The 20,307-nt window shown below is 45.9% G+C and overlaps 1 protein-coding gene across 10 annotated transcripts in view; it reads right to left on the minus strand.

Moving 5' to 3' along the window:
* The window catches only part of SMOC1 (SPARC related modular calcium binding 1), a 136,616-nt gene that overhangs the window by 78,245 nt on the left and 38,064 nt on the right, over positions 1–20,307 (minus strand). For all 10 annotated transcript variants that reach the window (XM_085582017.1, XM_085582015.1, XM_085582014.1 and 7 more), the window contains exons 2-3: positions 10,096–10,267; positions 1,467–1,579 (exon numbers count right to left, since the gene is read on the minus strand). In XM_085582017.1, the coding sequence (XP_085438143.1) occupies positions 1,467–1,579; positions 10,096–10,267 (285 nt within the window). The remainder of the gene's footprint in view (positions 1–1,466; positions 1,580–10,095; positions 10,268–20,307) is intronic.

The following is a 20,307-nucleotide window of genomic DNA, read 5'->3' on the forward strand; positions in this document are numbered from 1 at the left end:
TCAAAATAAACCTGTCTGAATCAAAGCTTTATCAACTATACTATCAGCCAGCTTATAAGGATAAAACTTTCACCCACTTTCCTCTCCAAGAGGTTGATGGACAGGTGATAGACATTTCAAAGTTGGCTTTCCTTACTCCTATTTTCTTGAACTATGAAGTTTAACATGGAACACTTTGTTCCGTGTTGGCCCACTGTGCTATCTTTCATAAGCATTCGCCTCCAGTGCCAACACAATCTGAGAAGATCTATACAAAATCAAATTTCAACAATTGAAAGTGCAGTTAAACTGCAAGAAATTGCAGCCATCTTCTCCTGTCCCAACCTTCTCATGATGGTCCACACAGTATAGAAACAGAATGCTGCTCTAAAGAAACATGCAGTTTGCAGGATGAATACAATTTTTCTACTTCATCATCAAAAAACAAAAACAAAACAAAAACACTCCCACACACCAGATAATGGGAGGGTAAGTCTGAGGAGGGGAATAAAATTTTGGTGAGTTATCACCAAAAAAAATCTTTCCTCTCCTATCCCTCTAGGCATTACAAAATGTTTGAACCAAATCCAAAGTTCTCTGCCTTTCTCATCTTTTTTTTAGCCAATATTGATTCTGTTTTGGAATTTCTTACCTTCAGAGGACCTTGCAAGCAACCAGTGTATTGGTCCTAAAATTTCTCCGAGAGAGAAGGTATCTAGAGTAGTATTAGATGTATGGAAAGTTAGGCAAAAAACATTCTGTGATTTGCCTAAATCCACAAAGTAGAGGTCACAGGGTTGCAGGTTTTTGGCTTTTTAGATGCATGCAAAACTGAGCAGACAGCATGAAACTATCAGGAAACTGTGCATGAGCCATTTTTATCAGCCAGTTCAGTCAGCACTAGGACACTGCTCAATATGTTCATGGTAACAGAACCAAGTATTGCTCTTCAATTCTACCCTGCTTTGGCAAACTTCAGCAACCTAACAGTGAGGAATCAAAAACCCAACAAAGCATCTCCTCTCTGCCAGTCCTCCAAATCACTACAAGACATATAGTACAAGAAGTACCCTGCAGAAGAAACAGGCTGAATAGACTGCTTTTTTTCCTGGGATAGATGAAGCAGAGGTAATAGCAGAATCAGTTGCATCCACCCTGCTCTGTTGTAAGCCACAGCTCTCTTTATAGCCCCTCTTCATGGAAAAATTGACCTCCCCTGTAACTGTTTTTCTTTCTATGCAATGCTGAAGATTAATGCCATTTGTTCCTGTACTACACTGGAGCTGGATGCTATCGCATTTGTGTATTTTAAGGTATCGTGACTGAATCAAACTTTTATTTGGTTAAAGATGTTCCCAGCTTTCAAATTTTTACCTAGATAACTGGGTCAGAGTATATACCCACTCTGCTATCATCCCTTGGCCCTTAACACTGAAACTTCCACAGACACCTGAAGCCTAGCTGAATGAAGCAAATAGAAATTTTACCTGCATGAAAGATCCATCCTCATTGCATTCTGGGATGAAGACTGCTTCCTGAGGCTTCTTTGCCTGTTCCAGTGCTTGAGCTCTCTCTAATCGACACTTGCTTTGGCCACCATCTACAAAGAGAAAAGCAAAACTCACATTGCAATTTGGCCTCTCCAAAAGCTACCAGATGACCTGTGCAGTTGCAAGGGAAAATCCCCAAAACAAATAAATATGAAACATAAAAGACCATTACTGCACATTCACAAGGCAGATATGGAGCTACCACTCATGATCCTAAAGACAAATATGAGCCCAGACAATAAAATTATGAGCCAGTTAATTAAGAGATGCTAATTTCCTAGTCAGTAGTTTTTATGGTCATCTAAGGATCCTGGAAGCTTCTTTCAACCAGCACTGGAGCACAATGTCCACACAATGAAAGGCCATTAACAGCCTGAAACTGGATGGCTGAGTATCATCAGATAGTTCAGGCCAAGCAGTGAGCAACATGGAAGAGATGACCCCCTCTTCTCTGAGAAATTCTCCCAGGAAGATACTAAAATAGCCAATTATCCATATGAACTTCCACCTCTGTGTGGTTCAGATGAGGCAGATGTGCTATTTCCTGTGCTTTCCTGAAACTCAGCTTTTACCTCTAGTCCCAGTGCTTGCAGCCAGGTGTGCATGATAACTTTCTCATGCATCAGTTACTTACTTTGGAGACAAGAAAAAAACTTGCACTGCAAGCAGAGTTTGAGGGGTTAAGATCTCAGTTTTTACTTCAGATGATGGCAAAGTGCAGCATGACCTTCACCCCTTCTAGGTCAAGCTCACTGTTACAGAGTATACCCAGATAAGTCTAATGACTGATGAGTAAAAAAAGGGAAGTTTTGCCCTGCAGAGATCCAGATTGACTCAGTGTTTACATTTAAAAACATCAGGTCTAACAATACTGCTGTTCAGTCTAGAAAGAGAAGGAAAACAGTGAAAATCTGTTTCCATGGCACTCTGACACCAGAACTAGCACCTTCTTTCTTCTCCCATGAATCCACTGACTAAAGATTTTCAGGGCAGAAACATCAAAATCTTTTAGCAGCACCATTACAGGGTGAACAAGTTTCAGTCCTCATTGTACCAGCCACAGAAATCATACTGGTTAACAAAAAAATTGCACTAGATCCCTGAGGATCACATTCTGTTTCACAGATCACATGAACTTTGACAACAGAAGCACTAATACCAGCATTAAATTAGAAAGTCAGTCTGGGTTCTTAGAGCAATTGAGTTCACATTGTGTGGCAATAGAAGTAACTTCCATTCAGGCATCTCTAGACATAGAAATCAATGACAATGCTGTAAATAGTTATGATAAAGACAGACCAAAGCTTTCAGGCCGAGTACTTTATTTATACATCTGATGACTCGGAAGATTAAGTTTTTGTCAACACAGTTTCATTTTAAACATATCACATTACTTCCCAAGAAGGATTTCACAAGGCTTCTGAAATTATGAAAATCAAACTGTTCTCTCTGGAAAAAGAATGATTCACAGCAATAGTATACAGTTGCTTATATACAGATGCCAGCTGATTAGGCACTGCATTAGAAAGCAACAGCACCTGTATCAACTCTGCCAATGACCACTGAGTGACTACAAGTTGGACACCTCACCCCCGTGACCTTATGTCATTTCTGATCCTGTGTCACTTATCTTTAGACTAATTTGTTTGTTGGGTGTTTGCATAATACCAAAGCACATGTAACTTTGATCTCAGGTGGGCCCATCACGCACTTGTATGAAGAGTGAAATTCTTACAGAATAAAAAAGACTTCAATAAAATTTACACTGTATTTTTTTTCTAGTTATCCATAAGTTTTGACATGGAATTTCCTTTTTGCCTGCTTGCCAATGTGACCAGAAAATCAGACCTTGTTTGCACATCTCCAGTGGAGGATAGTCCTGCCAACTGATCCTTCCAAACATGTGCTCGCTCTTTCAGCTGAAAAGGAAGCACTTGGAATGCTTCTAACTGGAACACCCATCACCTGCAGATCTCCTGTTCAAGCTTAAGAATCTAATCTTGCTTGACAGAGGACATTACTACAAAAACAGATGGTGCGCCTGCACTTTGTTTCATATCTGCCTGACTGAAAACACTTTCAACTTCTGCTTCACAGGAGACAACTAAGTAGCAAAAAGAAAAAAAAAAAAACCCAAAAAAAAAAAAAAGTGTGACTTTCTTACATGACAATCAAACCACAAGAGTTGCCAAATGAAAGTGTTTTTTAGTCTCTATATATGAGGATACAAGACTGCAGACAGGCATTTCTGGTTCTTTTCCTGAACATAAAACAGAAGCATCAAGCACTTCCACATAGCATCTGCTTTAGTGCTGGCACATTCTCAACTACACGACTGAAACTGGATGCATCAGTACTAAGCTGGTAGAAACAAACATTTTCTGATATCCTCTTCAGCACAAATACATTAGAAGTCCAGGAAGAAGGGAAATTAACCCATTTCTTTGTCCAATTTGTCTAATGAACAAAGAAACCTGCACAAGATCAACCCCTTACTTTAAAAAGATAAAATAAACACATTACTGCTAAGGCAACCATGTCTCTCCAGAAATTTTAACTGGCCTTTATAGATAGAACTCTCTACTCCCACCCAGCAGAGCACATTTCAGAGCACACCACCAGTACACCACAGTATTGAAGAGCTCATTGCTGTTGCAGCATCTTTTGCACTTCAATCATTGGCTCAAGGGGTGACTCTTCCCAAAATTGCTGCTGACCTACAGAGTTTTTCTCCTGTTCATGAACACTCAGGACTGATTATTTCTCCCATCCTCCCTCCCAAAGGGCATGCCAGTCCTTTTACAGCCTTGATTTGGAACACCTTAATACCACGCTGGGTGGAGAGGTGCATGCATATTGCTATCTTTTTTGTCAGTCTTCCACAGATCAGTTCCAGTAAAAACAGTGCCTTTAAGATCAACATTTACCAGTTTGTTTTTAGAAGGACTGTCAATCCTTCTCTTCCTCACTCCACAGGCTGGTATTTTTATAATGTTTGCATCAACATGTGATTTCAGTGGGATGACTTCACCTTGCTATTTTTGCTTTGTTAATTAGAAAATGTAAAGTATTACATAAGTGCCAAGAGTTTAAAAAGTAACTGTCAAATAGCTCACCCCAAATAAGATGCATTACAAATTTTACTAAAGCCTGATCTTATGATTGTAGGTTCATATACCCTATTCTGCATTTTGACTGCTTATCCAAGTGTTTCAGCACTTTCTTGCCTGTTTTTAGAAATGTTATCTGAAATATCAAACACCATGTTTATAAATCAGAATGGCGTTAATGCATTCCAGTTTCATGGTTCAAGCAGACTAAATTGGACACTTTTCCCTCCATTACATTAGGTGAAAAACCAAAACAGCATAACTGCTTTTGAAAGCAGACCTGCTGAACTTTACTTTAAATATCTTGAAACTTGGGACAGTTTTACTGTAGCTCAGAAAGCTGCCTTTTAAAGAAAATTAATTCTCAAGCTGGCAGCTGGAAACCAGGAGATTGTTATCTACAAGTGATATTTTTGACATCTCTGGTCTAATCGGCTCAATGCAGGTGCACATAATTTTGGATTTTGCAATGACATTGGCTAGTTACCATGGCTGATCTTATCCATGAATAGTTTATTCAAACAAGACCACCATGTCCCTCATAAGATACACACTGCACTCCTGAATAGGCTCCAAGAATTCCAGCATCCTTTCTTCAACAGGCAGAAGGCAATATTGACACCATACAACATCATGGTATAAAGACCCAAGCTCCCCTAATAACACAAAGTAAAACATCTTCAGGATTCACATAACAGTAGCAGCAAATCAATACAATGCAACCACCAAAATCTATTAAAGCTACTTAATTTTCCTATGTTTGTATCCAAAGTTCAAATAGCAAAAATTGATCCAAGCAGCTTTTTAACTAGTTTCAGTTCCATTAGGTAACTGTCTTATACAGGCCAGGTCTCCATCAGACATGAAACAGTTCAGCTACACTAAAGTCAGCAGGTTCAAACCCATCTACTCAATTACCTGTGTTTTTGCATAAAACAGGCAAAAATGGATCTCGGCAAACTACAAAAACATGCCTATCTATTGTACAGGAGACTAATCATTATTCACTCTCCTCACTGTTTTCCACTTCGAGTCAGTCCTACACCTGGAATCTCAAACATGTTCACCCACAGAGAATGGTTCAGGTTGGTAGGGACCACTGGAGGGTCATCTTGTTGAAACTTCCTGCTAATGCAGGATCTCTTGGAGCACACTACTCAGGATTGAGTAGACACAGCTACAGATATCTCCAGACTGTACAACCTCTTTGGGCAGCTGTTCCAGTGTTCAGTTACCCTCACAGTAAAAATGTTCTTCCTCATGGTCAGGTGGAACTAACTGTTTCCAGTTTCTGCCCACTCTCCTTTCAAGATACATACACTGATGAGATCCCCTCTCAGTCTTATCTTCTCCAGGATAAAAAGGCCCAGTCCCTCAGTGTTTCTTCACAAGTGAGGTGCTTCAGTTCCCTCTCTATCTTTGCCACCCTCTTCTGGACCATCTCCAGAATCCCCACGTCTCTCTGGTACTGAGGAGCCCAGAACTGGACACAGCACTCTAGATGTGGCCTCAACAAGGCTGAGCAGTGGGGCAGAATCACCTCCCCTGACCTGCTGGCAATGTTCTTTCTGATCCACCCCAGGATCCTGTTGTCCCTCTTGGCTACAAGAGCACTGCTGGCTCATGGACATCTTGCTGTCCCCCAGGTCTTTCTCTACAGAGCTGCTTTCCAGCAGGTCTGCCCCCAGCCTGTACTGGTGCATGAGGTTATTCCTTCCCAGGGGAAGGACCCCATACTCTCCTGAATTCCAAAAAGGTTCCACTCTCCTCATCCCTCCAACCCTGACACCTCTTTGAAGAGTTCCACAGCCCTCCCAGTTTTAAATCATCAGCAAACTTGCTGACGAGGCACCTGTCCCTTCATGCAAGACACTGATAAACAAGTTAAAGGAAAATGCACCCAGTATTGAACCTTGGGGGACACCACTAGTGACAAGCCTCCAACCACACCCTGTGCCACTGATCCAGATCCCCTGAGACCTGGCATTCACACAGCTCTCAAACCACTTCACTGTCCACATGTCCAGTCTGTACTCTCTGAGCTTTCCTGTGAGGATATCATGAGAAAAGGTGTCAAAAGCCTTCCTGAAGTCCAGGTGGACAACACCCACTACTCCTCCCTCATCTATCCAGCCAGTTGTCCCACCACAGAAGGCAATCTGGTTAGCTAAGCATGATATCACCATCCACACTGACTACTCCTGATCACCTTCTTGTCTTCCTTTCACATCAATTCATTCTGTTCCTTTTTTGATATTCACAGTGCATTTCTACTCCAGAGTTCCCTAATTTATTCAGAACATGCTGAAATTTGCAAAGTGATTGAAAGAGACATTTTAGATTTTACTAACTGCTGCCAAGGAAGGACATTCTTACTCACAATCAAGGGAGAATAAAGCAAACTTGAAGACAAAACACATGGATCTACACATGGATCATGAGCAGAAAGTATTTTCAAAACATCATCTCCTGTCCAACAAAAATAGTAGGTAGAGAAGATTATCTTTAAATAACCCATCAGTCAGAAGACTTGCCTTTCTAGCACATAGGTCAAAAGCTGTGTTCATTTACTGTGTCCCAGGAGAAAGGCTGAATGTAGAACATTCTCCACCAGTAACTTACATATACAGTGGACACAGTGACTTGTGGTAAGAACAAACTCTGTGCCTTATTAATAATGGACTTATTAATCCAATTAATAAATCTAAAGAGAACTTTTAGAACACTTCCACGTAGTAATTAAATAAGCCAAAGAAGCTCCTAGAAATCAACCAGTTAACAAAGAATTTAAATGTGTTTTAAGCCACAGATATATACCAGTAAAACAATCACTGCATAAATGACTCTTGGCAAGCTGTCAAGATTAACAAGTATTTGTTCTTCACCCCCGCAAAGTTTTGAGGTATAACTCTTATTTAACATCAGATATTATGCCACCTCCTGAGAAAACATCCAGGCAGCATTGCTTGGTTGTGTATTTTAGACACAGCTATAGCATCTGGAACTATTCTCTAGAATCTCATCAGTGAAGCTCCATTTGTCAGGGATGCCATAATTTGATCATTTTAAGCTACTCCTGACTTTAACCCTTTGTGATGCGTGAGGGTTTGGAGGGAGTTCAGATAATTTAGCACTGAAGGAATTTCATTGAAAAGTACGTGAGGAAGCTAGCAACAAACAAGAGCTGAATAAGGGGTATAGATCCCAAAGGGCTGGCAAGATTTCATCTTTAAAGGTCCTTAGAATCTTGAGAGAGAATAGAGCATTAACTTGAATCAAAAAGGTTCTGTTCTCGCTATGGAAACCATTCTATTTCCCTTGGCACAAGTACAGTTCAAGTCATCAGCATATACACTGAAGCCTATGATAATCTGGGCTCAAGAACTATGCCTTGCTGTCCACACTATACTTTCTCTTCTACTTATTTTAGTCACCTGCTGTTTTTCCCCCTTCAGAGAGCAAAGTGCAGGTTAAAACTTCTCATTCCATAAGGATAAGCTCTTGGGTACAGTATCTATCACAACTGTATGTGACTGAGCTCGATGGCCCATGGGATCCCTTCCAGTTCCATGGGAGCTCTCCTGTAAAGCATGTGTCATGCAGGAGGAGTGAAAGCTGTTCAGGGTATACCCAGTGTCCTGCTGCAGTACAGGGTGCTCGAACACTGTTGGAAATACCTTCCTCTTTGCAAGTACACAGTACAGACCTGGCCAATAGCCTGTAGGTCAGCACAGCTGTCTCACAACTGCACAGATTTGCCAACAACTGCCATCTTTATGCACTAAAGGTCATGTTCCTAATGCAGCTAGCAAAACAAAATACCTTTCAAGAGCTGCACATATGGAAATTACCAGCTAGGTTAAATTTGCCTGTGATAGTTGAAAGAATATTCCTATTTCACAGGGATTGGCAGGAGTGTCAGTGGGTTAAAAGCAAGACTTGCAGTTTACAAACACTCCCAGGTTATTAGGTACTGTAGAGTACCACAAGGTAAGAGGAAAAAGGAAAGGAGAATGCAAGTTAGCTTCATCTAAACATTACAGATGCATCAGAGCACAGAAAGAAAGTATACTTTACCTGTGCCCAAGATAAAAAAAATGTCTCAGTTATCTCTCTGGGACTCTGGAACCACAATATGCCATAGGCCATGTAGTTTGGGAAGCAAATTTTGTTTAGTATATGAATGTATTGCATTTCAGATCTCATTTTTCAATCAACTGGACAGTGCCCATTTATATGCCAATATCAGCTATGGAGCTGCTTATCTAAGACAATCTGCTCAAGGAATGAAAGCAAAAACAAGACTCTCACCATACTGCTTCTTATTGTGATACTCAAAAATGCATCACTTGCAAGAAGAATCCAAGTGCTTCTAAAACTGTGTGAAGAAAGGTTCTGGGTTTCTGGTATTTGGAAAGAAGCCTGATTCAAAGGCCTCAGTCCATGCTATGGTAGAAGCTGCCATAAACCAACCCAGCACTGGTAAAAAACAAACAAACAAATCATACAAGTAAGGTTTTTTTTCCAGTGAGAAGTTGTTTGAAAGAGAGCAATATTTGAGTTAGGCTCATAATTCACCTAAACTATAAAGTCTGTCAATATACTGAAAAGAGATTTCCATTTTATATCAAGTAATTCTAACAAGATATGTTTTCACAATAGTAAAAGAAGCCTTTATAAACAAATTCCAGGCTTAAATGATTTTTTTTAATTCTGTCACATGGATTTTAATGAGTTTCTCCTGTTGCATTAATTCACTACCAAAAACACCTGTGCCATCTGCCCTCTGAGCCAATTGTGCCCTCAGAAAATAGACCCCACTTTATTTTTCACTTCATTGCAAATGCAAATCATTTGTGTGACAAGACACCAATAACCCTTTAAAAAAGTTTCAACTTCATATTTAGACTATGCCTAAGAGCTGATTGAGGCAGAGTATTCTCACTTCTAAGTAAGTGTGTAACAGAAAATGGGAAAAAAAGCCATGTAAAACCTTGCATGCACTGCCTTCTTAATTAGCTCAGCGCAGAAAGGCTGTGTATGTCTGAAAAGGGACTAGACATCTAGTGCACATCATGTTCTTCCCCACTCCAAATTCCTGCCACTCAAAGGGTCAAAGGTGTAGTGATTCCTTATCAGCACAGGTAGCAAGGAAGAAGACTGCTTTCAGGATTTGGTTTTGTACTTCCATAGGGCCAGCTATTTCTGTCTGCAGAAATACATATCAGCCCTTTTCCAGTGATGTCTGTGGCTCCTTTGCCTTCTTTCATTGATCATTCAGTCAGCTCATACTCTACTGCCTAAACCGAGACTCTGACACCCATGCTTGCAGGAATGCACAATTCCAAATCAGATTACTTTCAAAGCATGGTACTAAACTCAAAGGTCTAAGAATTCCGTTTCTTACAAGGCAGGCCTCCCATTTCTCCTCTCAGAGGCATTTGGAATTCACGTACCTTTGCACCGGCCGCGATGCGCCACGCTCAGACCCGGCTCACGGCACTTGGCTCGCTGGTAGTCGCACATGGACTCGTACGTTCTGCCGTCAGAGGCACACAGCGGTTTGGACTGGGACCGGGAGCAATGCAGGTTACACTGCGGGTCTCTGTCACGGTCGCTTATTAAAAACTGAAGGAAGCAAAAAAAGGAGGGAGGAAAAAAAAACAGTGGTTTTGTTTGGATTCCCAAAACTGAGCATGGTGTATTTTCTTCTTTATGACAGTAACAATATAACTATAATGCATTGTCAGCTGCCTAACAAAACTGACTTTGCCTGAAGGGAACTTTAAATGAAACACGTACATCTTTAAAAAATATTAACAGTCTATTCAATTCTCTTTAATAAAATGGAAACATTACTCACTCTGCCTCACCTCTAAAAAAGTAAGATGTGCAAAGCCAAACACAACCCACACGGGAAGGGCAATACTGAGTCACAACAGCCTAGCTTTCCCAGTGCTGTGCCACAAACAGTATCTGGTGCTAGACAATTTTAGTCAGAGACACAAAAACTTTATCACCAAAGACAGAGGAATACAAATAAACTATCAAGATTGGCCTTGGTAGTTGAACTATGCATGTGACCAGTTTTATACCACCAGTGATGTTTTTGAAAGCATTGTTTATATGATCTGTGAACTCCACCTGCTAGAGCATACCTGCACACTCCCTAAGTCACCTTTTGTTCCTTCCTGATGACATCCAGCACAGCTGGCAACTGCACTCCATGCATCCCACAATCTAATTGCATGCTATGTGAAAATCTATTTCCTTTCCTGAATTTGTATCATCTTTCTGCATACCTCTTTTTCCTGAGCATTCCATTTTGATGCAACCCATTTTGTACAAATGCAGCATTCCTCGCCAGTCTTCCATAGTTTGAATAATCCCAACCTTCCAACTTCTCACCCAGACCACTTCTCTCCATATCATGATCACTACTGTTTTCCTTGGCTTTCTGCCTTATTTTTGGTGATGGGGAAACTCACAATGCACGAGTCCCCATCTTTTGTCTGCCTGTTCCGTGCAAATCCCAACATCTGGAAATAGTTTACTGCTGTACCCTCTACTCTGAACTGCCTATAGGGACGCCCAGGTCTGTTTCCCAAGTTCATATTGTTTTCCTGAGGATCCAAAGTGATGGTCATCTTTCCCATAACCACTTGCAGAAATTTTTGGCAAGTCATGGTAGTAGCAGCCTTTTTCTCCTTCCATACTGCCCCACTTAGTGGTTCATCAGACCTTTAATTATTACCCAAACCCAATCACCTGCTTGTGGAGTTGCGTTATGTATATGTTTTATTATCCCTGTATTATGTATTGGTTTATTCCTTTGTACCCCCGTGTGCAACTTGGTTTATCCCCAGTTTTCCCGCCTTGTCCTCCCTTCCCGCCTTCCCAGTATCTATCCATCACCCTGAAAGAGGCATTTTACCCCCCCCGGGTGCCTTGTCTATCACTCGGTGCCCCTTCCCATCCATCCAGAAGCTTCTACTCAGGGCACCGGGTGATTGGGCGAGGACCTGGGGCTCCCCCCATATCCTTCCCCCATTGGACCCCACCATATCCCCCCATCCCGGAGCCACCCCCTATCCCTATCCCCATTGGTCGTTGGATACCCCTCCCTTACAGTTTATAAGCCAGTGCAAGCACCTTGTGCTTGTTCCTGTTGGCTGGCACCGTTCTAGGATATTTGGCCCCGTTGGGCTACAATAAACTCGGACTTAGCCCCCAGCAGGATCCGCTCTTCATTTACCACCGCGAGGCTTGCTAGCGCTGCCCGGAACCCACAAAGGCACTCTCCAAACCCCAGCTGGGAGCGGCGGAGGGTGCCTCCATCGCCCGCCCTCGCCCCAGGATGAGAGCTAGCCGGGGCTGAGACAAAGGGAACCGGGGCGGGAGCGCGGCAGCTGGCGCCCAACGTGGGGCCCCGTTTTCGCGGCGTTGGACCCTCGTTTGAGGATTTTAGGGTCGCGCAGACCTGAAGAATCGTCCTCCTGGCCGTCAGCTACCCCGGCGAGAGCAGACCCACGTTTTAGTGGGTGGCGCTCTCGGGGACAGGATCGGCAGCTCCGGAACGCACCTCCGGAGTCGATTCTCTCGCGGAGAAGCCCTGCGATTGGTTTTTCTTTTCCACCCTTCCCTCTCGGACCCCTGTGGTTTGTGAGTATAGGGGCCCCTGGGGCTTTCCCGGTCCTTTTTTTTGGTTGGTTCCTTTCCCCTAGGTTTTAGGGGAAGGATCCCTTTTTGGTGGGTTTCTTTTTCCCCGGGGTTCGGGGAAAAAATTCCTGCTTTTGGTGCTTCCCTTTCCGGGCGGGAAACTAAAGGACCGTGACAAAGCCGGAAGTGTGGTCTTTTGTTTTTCGTTCGTGTTTTCCCAATCGTAGGCGCTGCAGCACGATTTAACATCTAACAGCCATGGGTGCAAGGCTGTCCGTGCCGCAGAAGAGCATTTATTCCCAAGTTGTGGGTATCCTTTTAGTGGGGGGAATTAAGGTTAAAAAATCTGAAGTAAAACAATTCGTTCAGTGGTTGTCGCAAACTTTCCCTGACATTTCGCCAGCTAAATTATACCAAGCCCCTTTTTGGGAACAGGTAGCGGAGAAGATCCTGCGACAGTCAGATCTCTCTCTCTCCATATTCACCCATTTGGCTCTCCAAATTCGCGATATAATTAAATATCGCTACGAAAGTCTGCCACAGCCAGCCGCAAACAAACCGATCCCCAGTTCGGCGGATAGTTCATATAACCCTACTCCGCTTCCCTGTCCCTCAGCCCGGTCGCTGCAGTACGATGCAGCGCTCGCCGCTGCAGCGGAGCGCAGGGCAGCTGCTGTCGCTGCTCCCGAGGCTGCGGCTGCGGCAGGGCACGGGGCGGCTGCTGTCGCTGCTCCCGAGGCTGCGGCTGCGGCAGGGCACGGGACGGCTGCTGTCGCTGCTCCCGCGGCTGCGGCTGCGGCGAGCGCTGCGGGAAAACTGCGGCAAAACTCTCCCTCTCTCCCGAAGTCGGGTATTATCAGACAGGCATCCCGGCATTGCCCGCAGGCAGATTCTGGCCCCTCTGAGAATACCCTAGACACCCCGCAGAGCGGTGCAGGCACTGTCTCTGCTTCTACCCGTTCCCCTTCTTCCCCGCGCTGTACAGCCCCGTCCCGTAGAGACTCCGTTCGTTTTCAGTTATCCCAGACCCCCGAAGATCCCTCATCCCCCATCCTCCATCCCCAAACCCCACGAAATGGCTTCCCTTCTTCCCCCTTCCCCAGGACACAAGATGGAGGTGACCGCGTGGGTTTTCCCGCCACTCGTGCTCCTTCTTCCCATGATCCCTGTCCTCCCCCCTCCCATAATCCCTTCCGGCAGACCAACCCCTTCTGCTCCCCGGATTTCTCCGCCCACCTCCCTCCTCCACCCCCCGTCAACTCCCCCTCCCTTGAATTATTCAACACCCCACCCCTCAGCTCCACCCCCGGGGAGGGGAGTCCCCACCATACCACTCCCCCTGCTCCAGACCACGCCTCGTCCCCTGGTTCCCACGACCCCACTTCCAGTTCCCACGCTTTCGGTTCCGGAGGGGGGGAGCGTGGGAACCCCGATCCACCCCAGTCCCTACCTGCCTTCTCGGCCGCACCTGTCACCTGTACCCCGCGGCGGGGGGGTAGGCCCCTTGCACAGTGGTCCCCCATCCCCCAGCAGACCATCAAAGAGCTCTGCAAGGCCAAGAAGGGGTTCGGGATGGAAAGCGAATACTTCCGAGGCTTATTAAAAGCAACCCTCTCCTCCAAAGAATATGTCCCAGCAGACATGCGAACTCTCTTCTCCTGTTTAATTACCCACGGAGAATTCCTCATCTGGGAGTCCGAGTGGAAGCGGGAGATCAGAGAGGTGTTACCTGACCTCTGGGCCAATGCAGATAGCTCTAGGGATGAGGATGGGGCTGTAATATCGCTAGACCACTTGTGCGGGGAGGGGGATTGGAAAATGGGGACCAAACAGGCAGAAAAAATCCCCAGAGAGGCGCTGCAAGTCAGCACTAGGGCAGCAGAAAAGGCGTTTTTTAAGTTAAGACCCAGCGGTACGGTTATTAACTTCTTGTCCCTAAAGCAGGAATCCCTAGAACCTTTTGTCGCGTTCGTGGATCGCTTGCATCACGCGATGGAGGCTCAGGTCCCGGACGAGAGGCTGCGAGAGGGGATGCTTGCCACAGTTGCGAGGCAGAACGCTAACGACGCGTGCCGGCAAGCAATCCTCAGTCTGCCCCTGGACCCTGAGCCTACCCTTCAAAGCATGCTACAAGTCTGTGCGAGGAAGGTGACAGTTCCTGCTAAAGACATTCCAGAGACTCCTAAACCACCCACAAAGAGAGTAGCCTTCGTTGAAGCCGTGACACCGCCAGCCACCCCTTCTCCAGATCGCCGCCCTACAGGAGCACCCCCGAGGGGACAACAGCACCATCAGGCCTGCAATCTATGTAGGCAGAAGGGACATTGGGCTTCCCAATGCCCGCTGAGGGACGAGTTTTTTAGGTTTAAACAACAGCGACAAGAAAAGAGTGCCCCCAACTCGGGGGGAAAACAAAAAAACTGAGTCATCAGCGCAGTCCCTCCCTGCGCGAGGACATAAATATGGTGGGTTCTATAACATCAGAGGAGGGGAGGGACGACTACCTGCAATGCCCACCTGAAGACATTTCACTGGACTTGACACACCAGATTATGGCTGACAAACCAGCCTATATGAGAGAAGATGTGGATTTCATTCCCACTGCTTGGCTGGGTCGAGACCCGAACCAGCCCAAGCCGATACTTAACATCATATCTGGTTTCTCCCCATATAGGTTGGCCCTAACTGAGGCTCTGCATCTAAGGGACAGCGACTGGCACTCCATCGCTGTCGACACAGAGGACCCAAGAACCTGGAGGAACCTCCACAGTAAGTACATCGTTCTTGGGGACACAAAATTCACGCCTCTCGAAGTCACTATTGCACCATCCCTGACATCCAGGAACACCGAGCGATTAGTGGTGTGGCTGCACTGCCCCCATCCTCCAGTCTTCCTTCCCAAGGGCCAAATCATCGCCCAAGCCATTCCAGCATCTGGGCCTCTGGCACACCCTGAGGATCTATGGAAAAAGTCAGCGAAGAAAAGCTACCAGGTGTGCCAGGCCCAGGTCATAGGGAAGGAAAGACCAAAGCTCTCCTGCTATATGCGGAAGGATGGGGAGTACAAACACCTAAGCGGTCTCCTAGATACAGGAGCAGACGTAACAGTCATTCCCGAACGGGATTGGCCGTCACGCTGGGAATTGCAAAACGTGGCAGGGAAAATTCAAGGTGTAGGGGGTTCTCAATTGGCAAAGCAATCAAAAAACATCGTAAAATTTGAGGGGCCGAACAGACAATCGGCCTATTTACGCCCGTTCGTATTAGATTACACAGAACCCTTATGGGGGAGAGACCTGATGGCCCAGTGGGGGGTCACAATTAACATCCCGACCCCCCAGGTTTTTCGGGCAACAGTCACTGAAGAGCGTCCTACCCGAAAACTTAATTGGCTCACAGATACACCAGTGTGGGTAGAGCAGTGGCCGCTCAATAAACAGAAATTAAAAGCGCTTCGGGAGCTCGTGAAGGAGCAACTTGCCAAAGGGAATATCCAGGAAACAACATCCCCCTGGAATTCCCCCGTCTTTGTCCTGAAAAAACCTGGCAAAGACGAGTGGCGCCTCCTTCATGACCTTCGCGCCATCAACAATGTAATAGAAGACATGGGTCCTCTCCAGCCAGGGATGCCGTCCCCCACGATGTTACCAGAAAATTGGGAATTAGCTGTCATTGACATCAAAAATTGTTTTTTCCAAATTCCCCTACACCCTGATGACGCACCACGGTTCGCCTTCTCGGTTCCTTCCATCAACCGAGAAGCCCCAATGGAGAGATACCACTGGAAAGTTCTTCCCCAAGGCATGAAAGTCAGCCCAAGCATTTGCCAGTGGTACGTCTCTTCATTGCTGTCCCCTGTGCGTGCAGCCACCGAGGGCGTGATCATCCAGCACTATATGGATGATATTCTTATTTGTGCCCCCAACAGCGATCTACTTACACACGCGCTTGAACTGACAACCAGTGCATTGGTTGCTGTAGGGTTCGAGCTGCGAGAAGATAAGATTCAAAAAATGCCACCTTGGAAGTACCTGGGTTTAGAAATAAACAAGCGGACCATTGTTCCGCAGAAATTGGCCATAAAAAATTCAATTCGGACTCTAGCCGACGTACAGCAGCTGTGTGGGTCTTTAAACTGGGTGAGACCCTGGTTAGGTATTAACAACGAAGACCTAGCCCCTCTTTTCAATTTATTGAAAGGGGGGGAAGAGCCTAGTTCTCCCAGGGAACTCACTCCAGAGGCCAAAGCTGCTTTGCAGAAGGTTCAGGAGGCAATGTCTGCCAGGCAGGCCCACAGGTACGATCCGGGCCTGCCCTTCAGATTCATCATATTGGGCAGACTGCCACACCTCCACGGAGTCATCTTCCAATGGGCAGACACCCTAGGAAAGGGCAAGGATAAGGACAAAAGGGACCCACTCTCCATCATAGAGTGGGTATTCCTGAGTCATTCACGATCCAAAAGGTTGACACGGCCACAAGAGCTGGTGGCAGAGCTAATCCGCAAAGCGAGAACGCGGATTCGGGAGCTGGCGGGGTGTGACTTTGATCACATCCACATTCCTTTGAAATTAGAATCGGGCCAATTCACAAAAGCAATGTTAGAACACCTGCTGCAAGAGAATGAATCATTGCAGTTTGCACTGGACAGCTACACCGGAAAAATTTCTGTTTTGAGACCGGCCCACAAAATTTTCAATTCCGAAATCCAATTCACTCTGTCAACAAAACAAATTCAGAGCAAAAAACCCTTAAAAGCTCTAACAGTTTTTACGGACGCGTCCGGAGGGTCCCACAAGTCAGTAGTGACTTGGAAAGATCCTCAAACTCAGCAGTGGGAGGCAGATGTTGTTGAAGTAGAAGGATCCCCTCAAGTAGCTGAGTTGGCCGCAGTCGTTAGAGCTTTTGAGCGGTTCTCTGAACCTTTTAATTTAGTAACTGATTCGGCCTATGTAGCAGGTGTAGTGTCTAGAGCACAGGATGCAATCCTGCAAGGTGTCTCCAACGATGCCCTTAACAGGTTGCTCTCTAAGCTGATAAGGCTAGTCTCCCACCGAGAGCAACCGTTTTATGTGATGCATATCAGGTCACACACCGACCTGCCGGGGTTCTTGGCCGAGGGCAATCGCCGTGCCGATTCCCTCGCTGCCGCCCCCGCACAGCTGGCGCCGCTCCCGGACAAGTTCCAGCAAGCAAAGATCAGCCACCAGCTTTACCATCAGAATGCACCCGGCCTGGTGAGGCAGTTCCATCTAACCCGGGACCAGGCCAAGGCCATTGTGGCCACATGCCCATCCTGTAAGTCGCTCCCACTACCATCAGTGAGCGCAGGGGCTAACCCTAGGGGTCTGAAGTCCTGTGAGGTGTGGCAGATGGACGTTACTCATATCCCCTCCTTCGGGAGGATGAAGTACGTCCATGTCTCCGTAGACACCTTCTCTGGAGCAGTTTTCGCCTCTGCCCACACAGGGGAGAAGGCCAAGGAAGTAGAGAAACACCTGATACAAGCCTTCTCCATGCTAGGCGTCCCAAAACAGATAAAAACAGACAATGCCCCCGGGTACACATCCAAGGAATTCGCAAGCTTCCTGCAGCAATGGGGAATAGAACATAAAACTGGCATCGCCTATTCCCCGACAGGTCAAGCCGTGGTAGAGAGGACTCATCAAAGCATCAAAAGGATGCTTAAACAACAACAGTCGTCAGCTAAAAATGAGTCCCCCCAGGTTCAGTTAGCGCGGGCCCTTTTTACCATCAATTTCTTAAACTGTTCCTTCGAGTGCCTCAACCCCCCCATCGCGAGGCACTTTAATTCCTACGAGCAGAGCAAGGTCAGGGAAAAGCCGCCAGTTCTCATTAAAAACCCTGAGACCTGGCAGCAGGAGGGACCCTATGACTTGGTCACCTGGGGACGGGGGTACGCTTGCGTATCCACGCCCTCAGGCCTGAGATGGGTCCCTTCCAGATTCGTCAGACCATATGTCCCTAAGACCCAGAAGAAAAAACCGGACAGTCCTCAAGTTGGGTACGCCGCCCTCCGACGGCGGAAAAGGTCCCCCTCACCTGGTCCCCCCTCTTCCCTCCCTGGCTCCTGGGATTCTCTGTTCCCCTTTGAGTTAGACCTCCCCTACCTCAACTATTAATTTCAGTTGCTTTCTAAAGAAACAGAACTTTTGCTGCTGCTGAGACTCATCGTGTTTATTACAGGCTTTAGCGTAGTGATGAACTGAAACCCTTGAACAAAGAAGGGTTTCAAGAAGAAGAATTTCCAGAAAAAGGAAACATCTAGTTTCAAAATGAGCCCAGTGACTGTGAAGCCCCCGTTTAAAGACTTACTTTATCCTCTTCACCTTTCTTTCTTTTTAAACAAAAAAAGGAGGAGATGTGGAGTTGCGTTATGTATATGTTTTATTATCCCTGTATTATGTATTGGTTTATTCCTTTGTACCCCCGTGTGCAACTTGGTTTATCCCCAGTTTTCCCGCCTTGTCCTCCCTTCCCGCCTTCCCAGTATCTATCCATCACCCTGAAAGAGGCATTTTACCCCCCCCGGGTGCCTTGTCTATCACTCGGTGCCCCTTCCCATCCATCCAGAAGCTTCTACTCAGGGCACCGGGTGATTGGGCGAGGACCTGGGGCTCCCCCCATATCCTTCCCCCATTGGACCCCACCATATCCCCCCATCCCGGAGCCACCCCCTATCCCTATCCCCATTGGTCGTTGGATACCCCTCCCTTACAGTTTATAAGCCAGTGCAAGCACCTTGTGCTTGTTCCTGTTGGCTGGCACCGTTCTAGGATATTTGGCCCCGTTGGGCTACAATAAACTCGGACTTAGCCCCCAGCAGGATCCGCTCTTCATTTACCACCGCGAGGCTTGCTAGCGCTGCCCGGAACCCACAAAGGCACTCTCCAAACCCCAGCTGGGAGCGGCGGAGGGTGCCTCCATCGCCCGCCCTCGCCCCAGGATGAGAGCTAGCCGGGGCTGAGACAAAGGGAACCGGGGCGGGAGCGCGGCACCTGCTCACAGGAAGATTTCAGAGGATTCTTCAAACAAGTTCCATGAGGATTAAGCAAAGAAAAGGCAAGTCAAACCTGCCTTGCACTTCCCCATCCCTACCTCCCATTTCTACAGCATCTTGCAAGCCTGGGGGCACCAGAGGTGCTCTCTGAACACATTGATATCCCAGCTCATGTCAAAGCAGTTCTGAGCTTAGCAGTTCAGAGCTGGCTGGCAAATGGGCACTGACTGACACCCTGCCTGCATGCACAAAGCCACAGCTCTCCAAGTGTGTTGATAGCTGGATGCCTTACAGGGAAGTGTGAGTCACTGCCATAATCACCTTGGTGTTACAGTTTCCTACAAAGCTGTCTACTCTATGCTTTGAGGTTAAAGCTGTTGAAAAAACATTGCCTGAAGCCTAGTTTGGGTTGGTTTTTAACCACTCCGGGAACATGCACCTCTGAAATTTGGTTGCTGGTAGGTTTTTTCATTACAAAAAATATTTTCTCCCCAGTTAAATAAAAAACAATTGAGAAGTTTCATATTTTCATACTGTATGGATCTTTTCATACTGTTGGATCTTTTGAAGACTAAATGCATTACTAAACCCCCTATTTAAACATGACAGCTGGGAAAAGTAAGCAAGGTTTGAATTCATTTTACTTTTGGTGGAGCAAATATTTTTTAAAATCTCATCTGTCACAGACTTGACATATTTGTTACAGCACAGTGTTTTTGAAATGTTTTTGTTCCTTTTCTGCAACACATTCTATAACCTGGCAACACCTGCTCTGAATGGGAAATTGGAAAATTTAAACCTGAAAGCAATTTTAAATTGTTTATAGAGACCTCGACTAGACTATAAAAACACTGTAAAGCTGGCCCAGATTTTTTTCTTTTCAGTGGTTGGACTATCACAACTTAATTTGGAATTGCTCTGCCTACAGTAATATCTTTCTGTTGCCCCCAAAATGCAAATATCGGTAGTGGCTGTAAACATTCAGCAA

Source organism: Lonchura striata, chromosome 5 (genome assembly GCF_050655825.1).
Source record: "Lonchura striata isolate lonStrDom1 chromosome 5, ASM5065582v1, whole genome shotgun sequence".
NCBI classification, from domain to species: domain Eukaryota; kingdom Metazoa; phylum Chordata; class Aves; order Passeriformes; family Estrildidae; genus Lonchura; species Lonchura striata.